Below are 23572 nucleotides of genomic sequence, written 5' to 3' on the forward strand. Positions count from 1 at the left end.
ACTTACGATATTCTCATATTTAAAGGGAATGGCTACACGGTGATCAACCAATTCTGACGGTCAAAAATCATTCTATCCTTGGACGAGGCTTTATTAAGTGCAATGGCAAACCACCGTCTACATGGTCGAAGAGCTCACGTTGGTCGGAAGCGTTGTTGGCGACCGTGTGGCTACCCCTTAAACGAAGCTCCCGGATAATTGATCAAAAAGCGAGCTAATTCTGTCGAATTACACCGCCAAGGCCTTCGTCTGCGAAGTTGTCGAATAATCCATTGATCAAACAATAGATCCTGTGCCTCATTAGACTCATTATGCACGATTGGAGAATTATAATAAGACTACGTTAGATTTTGATGATAAAATAGCTTATCTGAAGCCGCGGTCCTGGATTCGAATCCCAGTAAGGGCATTTATTTGTGTGATGAGCACAGATATTTGTTCCTGAGTCTTGGTTGTTTTCTATGTATTTAATGTATTTGTATATTATATATATCGTTGTCTGAGTCCCACAACACAAGCCTTCTTGAGCTTACTGTGGGACTTAGTCTATCTGTGTAAGAATGTCCTATAATATTTATTTATTTATTATTTATTTATTAATTTATCTTTCGTTGAAACTCGTAGTCTTTTAAATTTAAGTAAGCTCACGTACTCCATGTTCAATACTAGCTATTCATGAAAACTGGAAAAAAATTAAATCTATATGCATTAAACTGCTTAAAATGCCTTCGATAAATTCATTCAATAGCACAGCAGTTCGATTCTGATTTTAATTATTGGTTCTAAAACTGTTATGAATTTGAACTGTCAGCTGTCGGATGTGACATTTATTGGGCCATTGGATAACAGTTTCAAAACAAGAAATAAAAATAGAAATCGGGCCGTATACTTCAACAAGATTGCGATGCGATAAGTTCAAACTCAAGCGATATTTTAAAGTAACTGTTAGTCACAATAGCCAAATAAAAAAACTTTGAACAAACTACCTATACAGACCCGCTACGATAACCCTCCGCCCTGTCTTCACTTTATCCTCAAGTCGCCCAGAGACCTATAAAAAGGTCTCCTGTTCCATTCTAATTTGAACTTTGTGTTGACAAAATAAAATTTCATTTTGCTTGGCAAGGTTTGACGTATGGGCGGCTAGAGGTTATAGAACGTAGCCGCTAACTTGCCCCACAGAGCGCCGGGGCGGAGGCAAACTACCACTGAAGCCCAACCTTATAGTTGAGTTCAGTACAATCTGTAGAGATATCTACGACGTCATAAATTATTTCCACTAAGTTTCGGGATGTACATCCATTAGTCTCATAATTACCTCGGGTTATACAGGAATAATGTTTAATAACCGCCCGTTTCGCTCTGTCAAGATATGAAAGCCCTTTATCCTAAAACAGGCGAAAGACTAAGTTCGTCTAGACAGCCCGCCGAGTAGCGGTTGGCGATAGCGATAACCGTGGAAAATAAATTAGTAATATGAAAATGTTGTTTTAGCAAGAGTGAATCTTTGTTCAGAAACTAGTTTTGTATAAAAACTGGGTCTTCAGTACTCAAAACAAGAACAGCAGATTTGATATAAAGAAGTAAGGAGATTATCAACAGTTTAAGATTTCACCTTATGCCTTCATTATTTTCAACGACACTACGCCGTGTTTTTTGAACTCCGTTATTTCAAAGGTCTATTCCTGAGAAATAATTAAATTAATTTGTCAAAGACACCGGTAGTCTTATTAACTCCGTTTTGAAGATATCCAATAATTAATGTTTATCTGATAAGGAATTTCCGAGATTTCACAATTGCCATCAGTTGACAATACATTTGAAATTTGAACATTCCAAGTTGTTTGTTGCAAAATCTAACCACAAATGTCTAATCTTGTTTTACGTATTTTGATAGTTAGGCATAAGGGTCTCTAAGTAAGCATGAAAAGAGTACCTATCTAAGTCTTTTTTGTAAGTAATTATTACCTTACCTTATACTTCTTAATACATAAAATATGTACGAATAACACATAATCATTACATACATAGGTATATAAAGTAGGTACCACTTTAAACTCTCCGGACGAAGCAATGCGATACAACCATCGAATGGTAATTAAATCATAACAAGTCTAGATATTCTCCGAACGCTCTGCCACATTGCTTATAACTTTCTTGTTTAGGTATATAAAGACTTGCGAAATAAAACCAAAATATTAAAGGCGAACAATGAATATCCACCAAGTTTAATTCAATAGAAGACAATTAAATGAAAGTGGGTTACAAGCAAATTTTAAACGACTGACAAAACTCTGACTTTTCGTTAATTAAAATAATAACATTCGTGAAGTCGGAGACACGAATTGTAAAGTTCTAAACTCAGAATAATGTACCTACTCGTAGCAGCGGATCGTATACCTTCCTCGTGAATTTCATAAATATACTTTATAATTAGGTATGCATACAGCATACAACTGAACTTCTTAGGTCACAAAACAAGGATTTCATATACTTAACCTTAAGTTACCCCATTATTTAACAAGCTATGTGCACGCATGTATAAATTTCTCGAATAATGTAAGTACCTCCTACACAGAAATATTTTGCTGGATAAATTGAGCACAAGCATATTTTTATTTTACCTACAAGTGGTTTAGGGCTTTACACTCACTTTTTAATTGTATCGCGCATGTATTTTCGGTTTTCATGGCAGTTAAAGTTAAATGCCATTAAATAACAAAGGTTTTCCGAGGGGTGAAGACTCTTTCCTAACATTGTATGTGTTCGTGTACATGAGTCGCCCACAGGGTTGCTTGTATCTTTTAATTGATCTCACCTCGAGGCGGCATCCCCCGCTGCTGGCTCCTCGTGACAGCTAGAAAATCGCAAAATTACATCTTAATAACTCCCATAATACACACCTGTAAATATTTTCGAAGAAATTTTAAACAAGCGATAAGACGTGCTGCTTTCAAACCGAAAATCGTGACTTTCTTGAAACTTTTGTACGAAATTTTATTTGATAACTATAATAGTTATAACTCTACTAAATTAAAGTAGTTATACTAATTAGTAACTGGCTTCGGAGTTTAAGTAGTTACTAAACGTTACTTTTGTAAACGGTATGCACCCATTTTTAAATTACGAGTACCTATGCAACCTAAAACAAAAATACATAAATCCCCCCAGATCGTAACCAGTGGCTACAGTTTCCTCATTTGCGCGTTTCAATCCTTTTAATCATATTAACTCAGGGAAATTTAGATGTTTAGGTACAAAATTCGGAAGACATACTTCAAAGACTAACAACACAGAATAAATCTAATACCTTTAAACGAGTAATTCTTGTTTATTTATTTATTTATTTATATATATATATATATATATATATATATATATATATATATATATATATATATATATATATATATATATCGGGGATCTCGGAAAGGGCTCTAACGATTTCGATGAAATTTGCTATATGGGAAAACGCGCATTTTCGAGTTTTTTTATGTTTTCCGAGCTCCGAAGCTCGGTCACCCAGATATTAATAGTACTAAGTACAGAAGACTCATCACTCTCTAACAAAACGCGTCTGTTACGATCAGCACAGATATGGCCGCTAGGTGGCGACAGCGCCACGCGCGGCTTATGGCTTTCCCCAAAATTGGGGCCGGAACGGATGTACTTTTAGCTACCTGTAGCAAAGCGACGAAATCGCGGAGTGAGACACGCCTGCTAACAGTAAAGTTCATGTAAAATGTATGACAACGGCGCCGTGTTAATCGTCGGCACGTGGCGATACCTAGTGGCTAAGGCATCACCTAATGAAAATGTAAAGCCGTAACTTGGCAAGAGAACTGTTGCTTATTTAGGATCGCAGGACACCGAGTAATGCATAATAAAGTTGTTAGTACCCGGCCGCTGGCGAGGCGCCAGAATGCGTGCCACTGACTGGAGATACGAGGAACTTGAGTTGAAGGTTACACGTGGCGAGTTGAATTCTCGAGAACAAAAGGGAACACGATAACCTTTTCACGGACCAAGGGCATAGCCAAGATGTCAATCCTTTGCGCCGTTAGCGTCTCGTTCACTACGGCGCAAATGATTGACATATTCGTTAAGCCCCCAGATTATAAGAAATCCTTGATTTCATTGCCACTTTACAGTCCTTAAAATTCTACTTCAAGAAAATTAGAAAAAGATGACGTTAATTATATGCACAGTTCAATGTTTAGTCCCCTTACCACGCAGTTTGCAAATCGTCCAACAATGACAACTGTCTCCGCACACACAGAACTCACATTCGACTTTCAAATCTGAAACGTCCTGCTAAAACTGCCTGCTCCCTGGTAATATAGGCTAATCTAGGCTTGGATTATCACTCTTTTGCGGCCCGCTCTCGTACCTTGCAGGTATTTAGAACTAAGTATGCATAATGCCTGTGACAAATATGCGTAATTGAAACCGCGTCTACGGGGTAGACAATATAAAATAGACATCTATTCATGAAACTTAATTTAAACTTAGCCAATCCTGTACACTGGTTTGACTGAGCTTTCAACTCCCCACACTCGCGACGCCATCGGAACGCCCCCTGCTTATAGACAAATATGTGGCTTCAAGGACATCGCTCCAGCGGAGGCCGAGATTAGAACCATCTTGTTAGGATAATGGCGGAGACGTGACACTGACTTAACACTAGAGCCAAACTAAATTAAGATTCGTCGAAGGAACACAATTTAGTTATCGAGCTAATGGCGTGAAGATATCATCTCATTACAATGTTATTTTAAGCTTGCTGAAACTTAAAATTAAGTTTTTCTTTATTTGCCGGTAGCATAAAAAAGCGTGACAATGTTTTATAACAAGTAACCCCCATATTTATAAAATTTTACAAGTGTTAAATGGATTAATTTATGTTTTATGTTCTTACAAATACATTAGTCAAAACGACAGCTAACAAATGATTAATAGCTAATTGAAACTTGTAGGGCGTTTATATTTAAAGCCATAAGGATTTTCTATGAGTGTTTACAATATATATTGTATGTACATAGTTTAAATTGTAATCCTATTTCTTTCATAGTCTTGTGACGCGAAATTAAGATTTAAGAATGAATATGGAGGGATGTAAGAGGAAAGGAAAACCAAGGAAAAGTTGGATGGACTGTGTAAGAGATGATATGAAAATAAAGCAGGTGAATGATGAGATGACGAACGACAGAAATAGACACGCTGCGCCGACTCAAGTGATGGGAAAAGGGCAAGCGAATGATGATATAGTTTCAATAGATTTACATAATATTGATTGGTGTTAGTACCAAATTTTTTCCTTACATAGTAAATATACATATGACTAGATCTATACTTAAAAAGCCTTATCTGATTGAGTATAATCGTGATTTTTGTACTAACGGTTTTTTGTATTAATATTATTTCGAGCAATATCGTACAGGTAACAAAAGACATAAAACGCCAATTGAAGCTATTCAGCTTGTTCCCTCCAAAAAAAGGAAAACAATGTTACAGAAAGTTTTGAAAGAAGAGCAATTTTTCGCAAATCACTATTCCCACAAGCCAGCTTTGCAAGAATGCAATACAAATCGGCCTGAACAGAAGCTGATATATATTACTCGTTCGGCGTTAGATTAGACTGGTCGTCGGGATCCGAGATTTATGCTGGCAATAAGTACCTAAGTCGATTTAAAACGTTTAGCAATCCTTTATTGCGCACTTTACTTTAAGTAGGTAGCATAAAAAAGAAACTGGCTATTTAAATAGTCACATTTTACGGCACTAACAATTACCTACTTATTTACATTGGCTGGGTGACGCGATAAGTAGTAGAAAAAACAACGAGTTGCGCTCCGGGAGTGCCGACAGAAGTGAAAACTCAATGACTAGTCCAAAATGTCTGCAGCACTATGTATAATTGACCCATCCTCCTTTCTATTAAAAAACTTTATTTTCGAAATTGCTGGTCAGTGAGCTTGTTTAAAATTCGAAATTCAAATTTGTAGCATTAGTTGTTTAAAATTCGAATAGAAATTGAAAAGTTACCTTGCAGACTACCTCGCATCTAAATATATTTGGTCATGTTATTTTGAGTTTTATTCACCAGTACTACAGTTCACTTTTATTAGCGATTTCATCAAGATGTAGCTTTATTGAATTATGTCATTGAATTTTTCTTTATTGATTTAAATGCCATCTAAATGAGTGGCCATCTAAACCTTACGGTCACGTGATCGCCTTACGCTGTCTCGAGTTTATCATTTTTTCCCCACCTCAAAAAGTGCCCAGCGCCGCTAAAGAAGTTTTCACTTCAAAAACTGTACCTATAACCAGTTTTAAGTGATTAAAATTGTTATGATTTTTTGACATTTTGGCTACGGAACCCTACAACTTGGTTGCTACTATCACAATACACAATAGATGACTAAGCAGCTTCTTTCAAAGTCTATTTAAAAACCGATACAAAAAATAAAAAGTTACTTAAATCGCTAAAAATCCGCTCTTTGATGCATTCTTAATGAAGATAGAAATTAAGCGAAAGATTCAGAAATGAAAAGAATGGCCGGTTTACTATAAATTACTAATAGCTCAGGAAATGAAACATTGCAGGAATTTAATATTTTACGGTTCCTTGTGATTAGTGGCTTGCTCGGATGAAGAAAATAAATAAAGGTTTTTATTGTTTTCAAATAATTTTAATATCTCTTACATACATTCTTGTTAGAAATAAAACTAATTAGAACATTTTCTTCCGTATTTAAGAAACCGTCCCACAATACACAAGTTATCTATTAATTAATAGTGGTTAGTTATAAACAGTGTTTTTTTTAATTTAATGTCAATTAAATATAATTAAAATGGGACTAAAACTCTTACACAAATCAATCTAGTCGTGTTGTTGTTACTGGACGACGAATATGTATAACAAAACAACTATGTGAACAAATACTCAAATGATATTGAAAACATCCATAACTCAGGAACTTTAATGATTAATTAACGTTAACGAGATTCAAACTCAGGTACCTGTGACACTGACATATTTGCTAGCGTGTAGGTACGTAGTTAACATACTTTCTATGCATATCTCTCGTACTGGTATATTAGTACGAGCGAGATGCATAAAAAGTAAGTTACACTGACGTTAGCGAATACCTATGTCAGTGTCAGGTAAAATATTTCTGTTTTAACTTTGATCTTGACTCCATTACAATCCAAAGCTAGGGACCCGGTTCGGATTTTGAAATAGACATCTGTTAGATATCTTTTAGTCATTGCCAAGATACGATAACGATATGTTTAAGATCTAACCTGTTAAATTTGACATTTCCGCGATTCTGGAGATACTCTTGAACGATTTCCACAAGATATGGCTTAGAGATCCAATTCACATCTAATAGATATCTAACTCTATCTAACGTAAAAGTGATATTGGTTGCCCGAATTGCGCTGCAAAAGAGAACTAGTTGAAATCTAAACTATAACGTATCTAGAATGGATCTAGTACGTGTCGTCTCTTGTGAATATCTTGAAGTTCGAATACGGCAGTATAAGTAAAATGTAAATCGTACAGTTCACACTGTTCACAATGTACACATTGGTACTTATAGGTACACCTAGCTGTTGCTTTTTGCAGGGTCATGGATTTCATTCCAATTATACGAGTCCAATTGGAACGGGAGCATCCGATGTATTATTCATGATGCGTCACTCCAGTTTTGTTTTGTACCTACCATAATGTTTTCTTCGTGGTCATAAAGCTTTTGGTATATCTGCTGTCCATAAATATATAGAGATATATATGTATAAGTAGATTCTTATTGGAGTGGTTTAATTTATATTATAATTTATTAAATGAAGGGTTATGGTAATTGTTTTGAATTAAGATGTAAGTAATATTATACCGATGGGTACGTAATAGTACGTATGTCGTGTGCTTCATCTCGTAGCGTTGAAACTATGTACTACTGAGCCGATTTTGATGAATAAGGCTTTAATAAACAAAAATTACAGATTTGCCTTTTGCTTGACAGGACGAATGAGCACGCAGTGTGATTTTAAGATACAGGTATTTGCGTGATTTTTACAAAAAAAAAAGTCCTTTTATATAGTTATTGTTAAAAACAATAAAGTCATATAAACTATTTTCAGTTGCAAACCTTTTACTTCAATTAGATTGCACTTCTCAAATTAAATCAATAAAAAATAGCAATTTGCAAGTTAATATTCACTTTTGTCTTTCACCGTGATAACGGGTGTCCGGACGGTTAGGTGAACCCGAAAAGCTGACCAATTTTCCCATTTGCTGCACGCACTGATCAAAGGACGGCCGACGAGGCGGTGACAAAAGACTTCATCGGTTCATAAAATTCGTTATTTCGGCGCGGTCGTCCCGTCATACCGTGTTATTGCTCTTTGCCTTTGTTCAAGCGAGTTCAAGTCTCAGTCAGCAATGCGGCATTTCTACGTCAAAAGGGCCTATAATTAGCTACCGTAGTTATGGTTCAATTGCAATATACGATTAAAAAAAATATATAAAATTGTTTGTATTTTTTTTCAGAAATTCGATATTTGTTCTACCATTACGTACCTATAGGTATTCAAGAAACGCTTTAGCTGCCATTTACCAAACCCACACCCTCTTTTTATTAAAGATAGAAGTACTTATATTAAAAGTATCTTAAAAGAGACATCGGTCCTCCTGGCATAGCCGACAAAATGTGTGTACATATATACCTAGATATGGATCAGTTGTGGGTTTGACGCGCCTTTTCTAAGCGATTGGAATATCACACCTGTCTGTTGTGACGCGAGCTCCTGTCTACCTTACTCTTGACTCTTCATTAACGAGATAATCAACATTATAAATAGAAAAATACGGGTAGTTTGTTATAATTTTATTATGGTTCCCATTACTGGGTAATGTTATGTTCATGTGTAAAATTTATTAAAATAAACAAAATTGTTGTGTGGAACTAGACGAACTAATTTGCATCGGGGCTCGTAGGAAAGGCCAATTTGTAAAGGGGCCCACTGATTAACAGTCCGCCGGACGGTATCGGCCTGTCAGTTGTTCGCAACTGTCAAAACTTTGTTCTAACTGACAGACCGATACCGTCCGGCGGACTGTTAATCAGTGGGCCCCTTAATGGCCAATAACTATAGCAGTCACCCTAAGTCTTCAACGATTTTGATAGCACACGCAGTACAAGTGTTATTTATACGTCATAATTTCATAGAACATTTTATATTAAAGGAAAAAATTTAAAAAGTTACGCTTCCGGCAGGACTTGAACCTGCATCCTCCGCAATCCGTGCGTTGCTCTTAACCAATTGAGCTACGGAAGCCTACCAGGACACCATACCAGGATACTACAGGACCAGGACAGGACAGGACAGGACAGGATTTTTTCCTTTAATATTAAAATTTGGAATATCGCTCGCAGACGAAACTGCTTGTTAAAAAATTAATTTCATAGAAGTTTGACGTTTAAAATAACACTTGCACTGCGTGTGCTATCAAAATCGTTGTGGGCTTATCTTGGTCTAACTCTAGCTGCCTACAAATTAGTAGCACACAATCAGATATTCAACCAGTCAGTTGTGGCCCGCATTACGACTCATCGCTGAGAAGCATCATTTACAAAATATATTCTAGGTTATCACAACATACCTCTACTGTATTTCTTTACCAATACCAATATAATCTTAAGTCTAGACATGTTGAATTGCAACCAGTCACGGAATAATCAAACTGGCATCCCCACTACAATAACTTTCTTCATCTATCATTCATGCTACGACAGAAACTATAAGATAAAACCGCATCCTTTCGATTTGTTTTGCGTTTTATTAAAGCTGCAATTTGATTTGAGTCGACTAGGCAAAAAATAAACAGGAAAATATATTTTCATTCGGCTAATTAGGTATACTATAGGGAAATCCAAGATTCAACATTCAATTGACTACCGAGCCTGCATGTTACTATGGGTTCATTATAAGAAAGTGCCATTTATCTCATTACCGTGGCTGTATAGTAACAAGCATTTCTGATTTTTTTTTTTATAAATTCCCATCGGGCCCTTAGATTTATTATCAAAACGGCGAAGTACTTTCTTACTGTCATGGTAATGAACGTGTACGAAAGAGAAATGATGGTTCATAAGTCTAAAGGTACCGTTCGGATTTAAACGACATACACCAGCATTACTGGAGCAGTATTGCAGCGCGACATTACTACGGTAAATGTCAAAAAACCGGGCAGTATCATCGATTTTGACGTTGGCGGCAGTAATGTAGTCGTCAGTAATGTCGCGCTGCAATACTGCTGCAGTCGACTGCATTGTTGTAGAAAATGTCAAAATCGATAAAGCTGCCCAGACTCTTGACATTTGGCAGTAATGCAGTAGGCAGTAATGTCGCGCTGTAATACTGCTTCAGTAATGCTGGTGTCATCTGAATCCGAATGAGTAAGTAAGTACCTTTAGTCTAGCAATTAAAACTTGTCTATTAATTTAATATTTTTTATTAAGTAATCTAGAATTATGATGGGGACATAACAGCTGTCAGACTTAGATTGAATAAAAAATTAAATGAGGACAAATATTCAAATTTAAAAAAATAGTTACAAAAGTTATATCTATAAAAACATCACTTAGCTGCTTGACACTGCATACCTAAATAAAAATAAGCTATCAGTCGGCGCATTGTACTCGTAACAATCAATATTTGATAGTTATGAATTGACCCTTATATACGAAGATACCTATATGAAGCTAAGACCTACAGTTTAACTGATACTTTTTTACGTTGCGCCGAGTATAAGAACACAAATATAACAAAATAAACTAAAAATTAAACAAGCCACCGACGCTCGTAACAAATGATTCTCCCATGTTTTTAATGTAGTCCTGGATTTTATCTTTGAACGAATTTAAACTGAGGTCGACAACATACTGCAGCTCATCTCTTGACACCTGTAAAGGAAAAGGCGGGACGGGTTTTCGTGGTGCATCGATTACTTCTTCATTAGGTACCCAAGAGAACCACACGTAGTTCTGATTTAATGGATTCGCTCTAGGATCCGCTTTGAGTAGTGGCCTTGGACTCATCTCTGTCCAAAGACCTCTTAGCCGTAAACTCATGCGTCTAACTATATCCATCTTTGCATGCCACAGATCAAAAGCCTCAGTAGGATCTTCAGACACGTTAAAGAGGCAGCCTTTTGCTGTAAAAGTAAAAATCAGGTGTTTTATATCGGTAGAGAGTATTCAAAGTTAATTAAAGTGTAATTCTATGGAACTTGCTAACTATGTTAACAAACCGCCATATTTAAACTGTCAAATGTTAATTTACTAGTGACTTTTGTTTACATAGTTAGCAAGTTCCATAGAATGACACCTTAAACATAAATATTGCGCCAATTCACCTAATGTTGGAAAACAAATTGCCTCGTCTGGTATATCATTAACTATTTCTACCAGTTTACTGTTATTGCGCATCTCGTAGACTGATTCTATGTCTAAACGCAGATTCAGTGTTTCTTTAAACACTAAGTATACTTCAGATGCCAGCAGCACATTTTCGTACGGGAACGAGTTATGTCGCACTGCCTTGAGCTCTTTGCCTTGATATTTACTCTTTTCTTTGCTTACATTCCCCACAATTATTTTATAGTCGCCTTCTCTGAACGCAGCCCAACCGTTAAGATCGTCAATTGTTATTAGTACGCTGTCCCGTTTAGATACCTCGCCCTTTACAATTGTACCCCATTGGTCGATTCCGTCAATGTTTTTGGGTATATCGCCACGTGCAGCTGACAGCAAAGTGGGCAACCAATCAGTAACGTGGAATATCTGATCGTTTCTATAAGGTAACACTGAAGCGTGCCATACGAGAGCCACAGATCTCGCAGCTCCTTCCCATGGAGTACTCTTCTCTCCTCGCAGCGGCAAGTTGCATCCAAAATTTTCAGTTGCACCAGCTCCGTTATCAGATACGAAAACTATGATTGTGTTTTTTAACATTTCCCTCTCTGCTAAAGCTGCAATTATATGTCCAACGCTCTTGTCTAAGCTTGCAACAAGACCTGTAAATTTCCAAATTGTTGTATACATTTAAATCTGCTACTAGCTACAATAAGAGACTTCTAGCTCTGTTTTTAACCGCCTTCAAAAAAAAAGGAGGTTCTCAGTTTGACCCGTATGTATGTATGTATGTATGTATGTATATTTGTTCGCGATTATCTCGCGTTTGGCTGAACCGATTTTGATGCGGTTTTCAGAAAAGTGTTTCTTACATTCTGGAGAAGGTTTTAGTATACATAGATCTGAGCTGATGCTGAACCCTGGTTGTACCTAGTGGAACTCAGGTTTGGTGCAACATAGACTCACGCTGTTTTGGTCATCCGACATGCCTTGATGAGCAATTGGGAGAGCAGTACCCAAGATAGAGCTGATGCTGAACCCTGGATGTACCTAGTGGAACTCGGGATGTACCTAGTGGAACTCAGGTTTGGTGCAACATAGGCCCACGCTATTTTGGTCATCCGTCACATCTTGATGAGCACTTGGGAGAGCAGTACCCAAGATAAAGCTGATGCTGAACCCTGGCTGTACCTAGTGGAACTCAGGTTTGGTGCAACATAGGCCTACGCTATTTTGGTCATCCGTCACATCTTGATGAGCACTTGGGAGAACAGTACCCAAGATAGAGCTGATGCTGAACCCTGGCTGTACCTAGTGGAACTCAGGTTTGGTGCAACATAGGCCAACGCTATTTTGGCCATCCGTCACATCTTGATGAGCAGTTGGGAGAGCAGTACCCAAGATAGAGCTGATGCTGAACCCTGGCTGTACTTAGTGGAACTCAGGTTTGGTGCAACATAGGCCAACGCTATTTTGGCCATCCGTCACATCTTGATGAGCACTTGGGAGAGCAGTACCCAAGATAGAGCTGATGCTGAACCCTGGCTGTACCTAGTGGAACTCAGGTTTGGTGCAACATAGGCACACTTTGTTTTGGTTAACCGACTTGTCGTCGTGTGCCCATGTTGCAGAGTTCCACTAGGTGGGTCGATGAACTTTTTTTTAACTGCCTTTAAAAAAAAGACGTTTTCAGTTTGACCCGTATGTATGTATGTATGTATGTACGTATGTATGTGTGTATGTTTGTTCGTGATTATCTCGCGTTTGGCTGAACCGATTTTGATGCGGTTTTCAGAAAAGTGTTTGTTACATTCTGGAGAAGGTTTTAGTGTACAGTACATGGATGGTTTGAAAAACCAATTGGACCCGGTAGGTGGCCATGCTATCGGTATACCTACCAACAAATTTATGTTGCTGAAACCGATTTAGATAAAATAGTGGGAGTAGGAGTCGGACTCGGACTGGGACTGGGAATGGGAGTGGGAGTGGGAGCAATATACATACAAATCGTTTAGCACCAAAACGTCATATTATGTTGTGTCGCGATTATCATCGAGTTAGGCCAACATTACCAACATTAGTAGGTAGTTACTAGCCCAAAACTAAATGGAGAGCCTAACAAACTAGTATTTTAGCCCAAAACCTAAAATAAATGAAGTGCCTACCTATCACTAAAAAGTAAAAAATAAAATAAAATAAAAAAAAAATAATTAAAAAATTAAAAATAAACAAAAATAAAACAAAAATAAAATAACTTAATATAATATCTTTTTTTTAAAAAGGGAACCGCCTTCAAAAAACCAACCCACTGAAAAGTACAAAATAATTTTTATATGGCACCCCTATACGTGTCCAGTCCCTATCCCGTCGTAAAGCAAATTTTTGCCAAAAAGTAATTAATACCTAATAATAAGAAAATTAATAATCATCCGGGCAATTACTTAGTTTTTGAAGGCGGTGCCAAACCAACAAAAACAGTCTTTACTACCAATCAGAAAAAAAATACGAGTACGTAGTACCTACAAGAACTAAATTAATGAGTAAACTAAGTATGTCTTTATAATGCAAATGCAGCGTTCTTCGTTGTCTAAAAAATCGGTTCTCAAAAATTTTGGTTTGGCACCGACTTCAAAAACTAAGTAATTGCCCGGATGATTATTAATTTTCTTATTATTAGGTATTAATTACTTTTTGGCAAAAATTTGCTTTACGACGGGATAGGGACTGGACACGTATAGGGGTGCCATATAAAAATTATTTTGTACTTTTCAGTGGGTTGGTTTTTTGAAGGCGGTTCCCTTTTTTAAAAAAAGATATTATATTATTACATTACAAATTGCTAAAATCTGCTAACGTTGTCATTCTTCGCATAGAAACGCATGGGTTAGGATCGCGTGTTATGGCAGTCTGATGCGTTTGTCGTTAAGTTAGGAGAATACATAAATAAATAACAATGCATACCGGCATACATGCGTCTGGCTGTGTGTGCTATATGGCTGTTTTCCGCCAAGGTGTTGACAGGGGGTTGCAGGGACACCAAGCCTCCGCCGGTGTGTGGAGCCGCGTGCGACACGTGGAGGTACAATGGCTTCGTTGTGTTGTGGTTTCTTATCACTGGAATATTTTAAAACATAGAGGTGAGATTCCGATTGCGACCGCAGCAATCCAAAATGTCAAATAAATATGGCCTTTCTAAGGCCATTTTATACAAGGTTAAAAGTACTTGTTTTCATTATTCGCAAGTAAATTGCAAAAAAACTATAATTTATTCCTTACAATAACACAAATATTAAATTCAAGAAATAATCTTTCTACGAACTCGACACCGAAACCGTTTACGGAGTATGTCGAGCTTTGCTTATGTGACAGTTTATTCCTCAGTATGGCTAGAGTGCGGACTCAAAGGATTTGTCGGGAAAACCACTTACAGTTAACAGCTCTGTCAGTGAGTATTTCCGTAAGATGCCCACTTTGATCCTCCACGGGCGCCAGGTTTTCGTAGAAATTGAGACCAAAGAATGACGTGCCGTTACAATTCTGTAAAAATAAATGTGTAGTTTATACTCGAGATTCTAATTAGACAGTTTCTAGACCTTAAATTAAATAATAAAAGAGTAAAGACCTTGAGAGGAAAAATAAATATTTCAAACTAGATACGTAAAAGGCTTTTATTCTTAACACGAATTTGTTTAAACAAGAATATGTTAATGGCCAAATTAATATTCCAGTTTGGCTTATACCTACCTTACTACCTACTTATGATAACGTTTGTTATTCATCTGTGTTTAAATAATTGTACGGTAAATGAATGAAAACCCTTATTAATAATTATAAGTATTAATTGTTTTTGATACCAATGCCAATAATGTTTAATCTAGTTAACAGAAAAAACTTCTATGAAGTTATGACGTAGAAATAACACTTTCACTGCGTATACTATGAAATCGCTGCAGACTTATCTTTGTCTAACTTAAGTATTTTACAGGGTTTGTAGTTTATATTATTGGTGCCACGACCATTATCAGGTGTTTACTACACAATGTTATTTAGTAGGTATTTTACCGTCTTATTTGAAAGTAATTTATAATCAACATCAAATAGATAATGATTGTCTTATAATATTTAAAACTTTCGCGTATTGAACACATATTAACTCACATTTATAGACGGGTCTAACGCGAAATTTATTCACATACCTTTATTTACCGACGTTTCGACACAGGTTTCACTGGTCATGGTCAATTCAATTCAATCTTTGGGTAATATGGCTCCATCGATACTGTCGATGATTTCGCCAACGTCAAAGTGGATCCCACGTGGGATCGAATTAATATTATTTGTAATAAAATTCAGCCAGTGTACGGTATAAAAGTATAAAATTATGGCCTCTAGGGCTCTAGCCAGCCACGGTTAGAGGTAGAAATACCAAAATAAATGCTCTAGAGCACGACGTTGTTCGGTAGTATGGTTCTCAGTTCTTGTAAGGCGATAGCTAGACTTTACAAGAACCCGCGTGGGCTACCCGGCGTTGACGCCAGAATGGTGGTTATACGCGTTTCATGATTCTTTTTTCATTATCTGCACACTTCCACATTAGTTTACTGCATAATAAGCTATCAATATTACACTTTAAACAATATTAATAAGCAAAAACAAAGAAATGAATCACGAGGCCATGTTACCAAAATGGCGGTCGACGAATAACCCCTCGTCATGGTCGCGGCTAACTGAGGTCCCAGCAAAATGTCAAAACAGAAATTTGTGCAACTACCCGACGAAAAGTGTATGAAAAAGTTTGGGGTAGACTTCACATTTTCAAAGCACCCACTACACATAATGTTAATTATGCTGGGACATCAGTTAGCCGCGACCATGACCAGTGAAACTTGTGTCGAAACGTCGGTAAATAAGATATGTGAATAAATTTCGCGTTGTCTATAAATGTGTGTTAATGCTTTTCTTATATTAGAGGCCATGTATATTGAATGCAAATCACAATTTGTTTCCATAGGGTGTGTTGCGATCACAGAACAAGTTAGAATGGCGATGCGAGCAGGGTACGTGTCGCCGCCGGTTTTGAGCAAACGCTCGCATGCTACTCGCCCGCGCTGACCGAAAAACGAAGTAAACATGCCTTTTGCACCACAATAACCTTCAGATTAAGAAGCCAGACATCAAATCTGTCTAAAGGAGGCCTATCCATTCACCACGCACACAAGTTTTTACTACCGTTGCGCGAGTGTTAGTAAATGTGGAGAGGAACGAGCGGCGACACCGGTTCCGATACTAACTGCGCGCGATAGCCATTCTAACCTCTTTAATATGTTCTGTGGTTGCGATAATAATTGTTATAGATTCATCACCTAATTAACTAGGTTAATCTATATCTAATAAATCTTAAGCCGACCGCGACCTGTATTCATACCTCGACCAAGTTGTACGTATAGTAATCCACGGAGCCGTCTAGGAAGCCGTAGAAAGTATCAAATCCCCTGTAATTAGGCAGATAGTATTCCCGGGATTTGCCGACGTGCCACTTGCCGACCAAGTGCGTGACGTAGCCTAGTTCCCGCAGGTACTCGGGTAGCAGCCTCTCCGATACTGGGATACCTCGGTCTTCTGATGCTAGTATGGAATCGCTTTGTGTGCCTGAAAGTTGTGTGAGTGGTGTATTATTGACTAATTCAATTGCGTCGCACATCCCCTAATAATGATTTTCTGTGTTACTGATTGATATTGTTACTACAAATATTTAATGTTGCAATACTATTTTCATTCACAACACAAATGCAGTTATTGATATTTTATATACAAGTGGAAATTAAAAGCAGTACCTATAAATAAATACCTACCTACTTTTTAATACCTAAGTAAATTAGTTATGAACTGTAATTAGTACATATTAAGATTCATAATACGTTTTTTGATCCATTAAGGTTTGTAGGTTGTATCAAGTTATTTCTAAGGGAAATATATGTAATTTCAAACATCGTAACTTGCAGTAAAAGCCCTGTAAACAGGCTCTCCACTACACATTTTTAATAAAATGTCAAAGCCTGTTGGGAAAAAGCTCATAAGCACGTTTTGTTGACAGTAAAAACGTATTTACCGAGCCTCATGGGGTATTTTCCTGTGAAAAGGGCGCTCCTGGCGGCCGTGCCCTGCGTGTCCGAGTAGTATTGCTGAAGCATGGCGCCCTGGTAGGCGAGCACGTCGATGTTGGGGGTCATTATTTGATCGGACCCGTGGAAACTGACGTCATCCCAACCCTTTAATTTAAATACAGTTTTGATGTATATTTTTTTAATTTGATCATGTGATGAATAAAATTAATCATTTTTTATCTAGACATAATTATAACAACTCTCTAAAAACATATACTTTCACCGAAATTTAAACTGATATCATTAAATTATCCGATCAAATATGTATCTCGCAGTAAATTTACTCATTTTAATAACGAATATCTGGGAGACCGAGCAAAATGCGCGTTATCCCAGAGATAAGACCTAGATCGATTTTTCGCCCCCGAAAACCCCCATATACCAAATTTCATCGAAATCGTTAGAGCCGTTTCCGAGATCCTTAAAATATATATACATATAAATAAATAAATAAATAAACAAGAATTGCTCGTTTAAAGGTATAAGATTTTATAAAATATGTTTACCTTAAATAATTTCAGCTTAAAATATATTTACGATTACGTAAAATGAGTAATAAAATTTAGTATGTAATAATAAACCCTGATCGATGTAAAAGAGACCCACGCCAATATAGGTAACAATTAGGTTATAAAATGAGGTTAATTAGAAACCGTAAGTGAATATTATAACCTACATCTTTTATGAACAGCTTAATAAATCAAAATATCATTTTGATTATTTAGGTAGGTATCTAACATCTTTGGCACAATGCCGCGGGGGCCTTTTTTAGATTTATTTTAATTTAGAGTGTATTAGTTTTTAATTTTAGTTTTAATTTTGGTATCTAATAAAACTATTAGTCACATAAGAACTATAATAATAAAAACTTACCAAGTCATCCGCCATTATAAATACGATATTCGGTTTTCCAACATCTTGTGCCATGACACACGTGAACAATAAATGCACACAACTGAAAATACATCATATTTTATTTATTGTTACCTAAACTTAACTGAACGGATTAAACATGTAAAATAAGATTTAAAAAAAAGTATTAGACATGTATATGTATTGAAAACTTTTCCTCACGCATGTTTTAACAGTGTATCGAAGAAGGACATACCAAATATATTTAGATATCATAGTGAACACATTAATCCTGAGATCAGTTGTAGACCCCACTTCGTCTTTACTAATCACAGGGCACAAAGACAATCGTTAACGGAGCGTGTAATAAAATTCACTGAAAGAAGACGTCCTGATAAAGTAAAATGAATAATCGGTCTAGATGAATAAAATCCTTCGCAGAAAGAAAGTCAAGCAACTGAAATAACAGGTAATAATGGCCACAATTGACAAGCGAAGAAAAAGGTTTTCACGATACAAATACATTAATAAGACTGAACACATGATAACGAATTCTATAATATAAACATGTAGGTCTATACTGAGTAATTACCCGTATTATTCATAACTCTAATGTTATTTCAGATGTTCGAGTAACCAAATGGAGGACCGACATTTTTGGACATGTGGCTTTAACTTATTTACTTAGCATATTTCATTGATATCATTATTTAATTTTTATAATTATTTTGTTCAACGTAGTTTCTCTGTGAGTGGTACAGTGTTTTAAATATGTTATAATGATAGGTAGGTAGTATTTATCTAATATTTGATGAAGTTATAAATCTGAAAAACTTAATGGCATAAGTAACTATAATTAATACCTAACCTAACCTAACTGTTTAAGTACATATTTTGTAAAAGAGTTATTAATAACATATATTTTAAGGTTTCTAGTAAAATGTATGCTTACAACTTTGCGTGCAACTTTAAAAGCATTTGAAAAACGTACTTGTACTTGTTGAAAAACTTGCGTATGTACTACGTTCCTTGATTTTTTTTTTCAAAACAAAAATAAGAACGTTCATTTTCATTTTTTTTACATTTGTATTTAAACATACTTCCAACGGGTTGAAGTTTACCAAGTTAAAGTTTTTTGCAAGTTAATGCAGCTACGTTTCGTATAACGCTGGGAAATGTTCGGCTATCATGAATTGTGCGTTAGAACGGGTATTTTGCTCCCCATTTTCATCAGGAGCTGAATATGTTCAGTCAAGGTATCGACATCTGATTTAATAAGTAATGTGTTGTACTGTTTATCGTAATGTCTGATGAGACAAGATTAATGAATATTGCTAGTGATTTGATTGTTAACTCGATAATCATTTAATAACTTCTTTATTTCTCGTCATTCATTTTGTCATTCGTCATTCCATTATTCCATTATTCCAACCACCATACTGTAATTAATTATTGTCATTACTATTAGTAACGTAGTGTCTGGTGTCTGGTCCATAATATAAAAACGTAACAATAATTTAAAACATCATATCATAAAAATTTTGGTAAACGTAACTCCTTCTCACTCGCGAATCTGAGATATATTTTCCATGCCCTTATTATTAAGATAAATTATTTGAATTTTAACTTTCATTTAAGTCAAAATATTGGTGTTTGATGTAAAATATACCTATTACATAAAAATACATGAAAAAAATTGTCTGTATGCGCAAAATTTACTAACATTATTTTCTCCGGGAGCCTTTCAAGTACATAGATAGTTTTTTTATCTATTGAAATGAGAACCTTTGTGGGAAGAACGAAGCTTTTATTTAATACAAAAGAGATGCTTTACTTACCTACATTGAAAATATATTATGATATGTGCTGAAAGCACGCCAAGTGAGTGTTTCCTTGTAACTTTTACCTGGCATCAAGATTCAAGAAGAACAACTATGATCGTCTAACATTATCTAAAGTAAGTTATTTTACGATCGCTCGAAGTTTAGGTGTTGCGCAATTATAGAGCAACTTTTACTTTATTGTCGGTACATTGTTTTGAGACCAAGTTTTAAACAAAGAGACTAATTCTAGTGCGAAAATTATCAACAATAGCATACCTACTAAAATACAATTAAAATAACAATATTGTAACAATAGACTATGTCCATCCACTATGTATAGGTACATCTACCTATTACCTATGTACCTATTTATAGATCAGTCGATTAAAATACCTAAGAGTAAATATTTCAGTAAATATCATGAAAGTGTTTATAGCAACCCCAAAGTAATATTGATATCATTATTGCTCGGTAACTAATACATAGGTATATGTAGGTAAGAAGGTGTAGGTAAAGTATACGTATATCAATTCGCAGTTGATACAGCGCCTAACTACTGCTCGTTACTTCCTCGTATCTTTTCGTATAAAATGCCTATTTGCAAGGAGCTGCAGACATTATCGCTGTCGTTCTGTATATTATGGTAATAAATCTGTCTGGAGCTATTTTGTTATCTTAGATCTCATTTTTTTCTCTTGCTCAAGATCGAAAATTATCACATTCTGAAAAAAATTGGTAAAAATACATAATTAATAGAGACTTACGCAATATGACTATCCAACTGATTATTAAATAAAATAAATAATTTGTAACATTTACTAACATAGCTTTAATACGAGGGCACGATATAATGAGAATAAATTTAATTTTATGCAAATATAACTACTTATTTAATTCCCAATTGATTTGTGTCGAATAGTGGTTGGTGGTTTTACTCTACCTAAATTTAAATATTAGTGATCTTAATATGCAATATCAAATAGTCAAGCACGAGTCAAGTTCATGAATCCGTTCATAGCAGCATTACTGCCACAATTAGAACGTTCAATCCGTCACTCAATTTATCACGGAAATTGACAGTGACAGCGCCCACGTCAAGGCCGTACTACCCTACCTTTTAGTGACAGCTTCTGGCTTTCAAGGAAAACTTAAAAATTTTCCACATCTGTAGAAAGTAGCAATGTAGTGACATGGCATCTTGATGGCTAGTGAGCCATCTCACAAACTTTACTAAGTAATATTTAATTAAATACACACTATTCATATGAAGTTCAAGTGGTCATTAATGTCATTATGGAACATTGCTTAGTTAATATTATAACTATGCTACAATAAAAATAATGTTGACATCTACATTAAAAAAATCTATAGATGCAGTGTACTTAGTTCTCGAGGTATTTAACAATGACAGATAGACGGACGGACAGAGTCGCGCCATAAAGGTTCCTTTTGTACCTTTTTGGTATACGGAACCTTAAAAATAACGCGTAATTACGCTGTGTTCAACTTATACTTATATGTATAGTGTTAGAAATCCGCTGGCGGTTTGCCGTCCGTTTCCTTCAGGATTAACCCTCCAACGTACCGTAAGCAGACAGGAAAACTGCGATCAGAGAAGGAAAGTAAGACATATTTCACGGCGTGGACACGGCATTACAGCTGAATTATATCGACGTGAACGGATCGAGCCGGTCATAGATTATGTATAAATCCGTTCGGCTTTGGGAAAAAGGAAGTTCAATTATAATGTACCCATCATCTAGGTAGGTAATAACAAAGATGGCTTCTGATACTATATAATAACATCTTACCTCGTCACAATAAAAGCACCTACTACAAAAGTGCTACCTTGGCAGTGGTTTGTAAAATACTTGATACATTGTTATTTCCACTGGCGCAAGTTACTTTCTTGTATCTATTGGCAACAGCTCGGCAATATAAATTTTATATCACTTCAATATATCTGCTGGTTACTAGTTTCTGTAATATGCAAAAGAGGCAGGTACTGCATTTACAGTCAATCTTTAATAGTTAAAAAAACTGTTAAATTCAACAGGTGACATTATTTTACAAAAAAAGTCTTACATTAAAGGATACAGATCTATTAAATATATACGAGTAAAATGGACGGCAGAATTTAAAATCGAAGTACAGATTGTACGAGTCTCACCTCGGCACACGTGACCGCCAACTTACTGAAACGAAATTCCCGAAACCTGACGCAACAGCTGCTGACTGAATATTTCCACAAAATTTTCTTCCAATTCTCACATTTCTAGAATGTCTATTTTACATATTCGTCGTTTGTTTTATTTGAATTTTTCCCAGTCTTTCGCCGATGCAATAACTAAGTATTCCAGCTATTTCTCGTTGGTCGGAGTGGAAAAGTAAAACAGCGATTACCTAACTGTGAGGGAGAGTTGGTGAAGAATTCCCTTTGATTGCGAATAAAAAACCGGCCAAGTGCGAGTCGGACTCGCGCACGGAGGGTTCCGCACCATCAACAAAAAATAGAGCAAAACAAGCAAAAAAACAAGCAAAAAAACGGTCACCCATCCAAGTACTGACCCCGCCCGACGTTGCTTAACTTCGGTCAAATATCACGTTTGTTGTATGGGAGCCCCACTTAAATCTTTATTTTATTCTGTTTTTAGTATTTGTTGTTATAGCGGCAACAGAAATACATCATCTGTGAAAATTTCAACTGTCTAGCTATCACGGTTCGTGAGATACAGCCTGGTGACAGACGGACGGACGGACGGACGGACAGCGGAGTCTTAGTAATAGGGTCCCGTTTTTACCCTTTGGGTACGGAACCCTAAAAAACATGCGGCTGAACTGTAGTCTGCCGGAAACCTTAATGCTTTTTTGAAAGTTTGGGAACTAATTAAAAGTTGAACACCTCTTGTTGGTAACGTTTCCGAGGTGTGCCGGCCGCGCCCGCTCGAAAATTACTCCGAGTTTACACTTTACATATTCGACCGATTTACCTTCACAACACTTGCGCCTTGTAATCAAAGCAAATTAAGTGATCATTATTAGATCTTGTAGCTTTCCTGTTTATACATATAGCTTACCTACTTTTTTTTTTTATTGATAAAATGTTTATTCAGAGACCATACTTTTATATCCGCAACGCAGGCTTCGTGAGGTAAACTCTAGGTAGGTAGGTAGGTAGCAGTGGCGGCGCGTCCATAAAAGCCGATTCCCACCGACTTGCCTGTTTTTGGACGTTTGAGCAAAGTTATAAAGCAAATATGTAAGCCAAATTAGCCCCGGCTTGCCTATGGATATGTTTGACGCGCCG

General features: G+C 36.3%; 2 protein-coding genes and 1 non-coding gene across 3 annotated transcripts in view; 1 reads left to right on the forward strand and 2 right to left on the reverse strand.

The window, feature by feature from the left end:
- LOC134649610 (thioredoxin domain-containing protein) overlaps positions 1 to 23572 on the forward strand; it is a 270242-nt gene that overhangs the window by 69034 nt on the left and 177636 nt on the right. The window lies entirely within an intron of this gene.
- Positions 9276 to 9348, reverse strand: Trnas-gga (transfer RNA serine (anticodon GGA)). Its single transcript has one exon. It is a non-coding gene; the product is annotated as a tRNA-Ser (tRNA).
- Positions 10808 to 18478, reverse strand: LOC134649695 (arylsulfatase B-like). The gene is made up of 7 exons (XM_063504523.1): positions 18464 to 18478; positions 17536 to 17713; positions 16852 to 17075; positions 14855 to 14963; positions 14388 to 14540; positions 11429 to 12088; positions 10808 to 11227 (listed from the first exon to the last, which is right to left on the reverse strand). The coding sequence occupies exons 1-7, from the start codon at positions 18476 to 18478 to the stop codon at positions 10848 to 10850; spliced, it is 1719 nt and encodes a 572-aa protein (XP_063360593.1). The 3' UTR covers positions 10808 to 10847.

The sequence above is a fragment of the Cydia amplana genome, chromosome 7 (assembly GCF_948474715.1).
Source record: "Cydia amplana chromosome 7, ilCydAmpl1.1, whole genome shotgun sequence".
NCBI lineage: Eukaryota > Metazoa > Arthropoda > Insecta > Lepidoptera > Tortricidae > Cydia > Cydia amplana.

Coding starts and splice junctions, on each gene's coding strand:
- LOC134649695 (XM_063504523.1), bottom strand. Junction 14,964..16,851: donor ATACGTACAACTTGGTCGAG/GTATGAATACAG, acceptor TTATTTTTACAG/AATTGTAACGGCACGTCATT. Junction 14,541..14,854: donor CACTGACAGAGCTGTTAACT/GTAAGTGGTTTT, acceptor AAAATATTCCAG/TGATAAGAAACCACAACACA.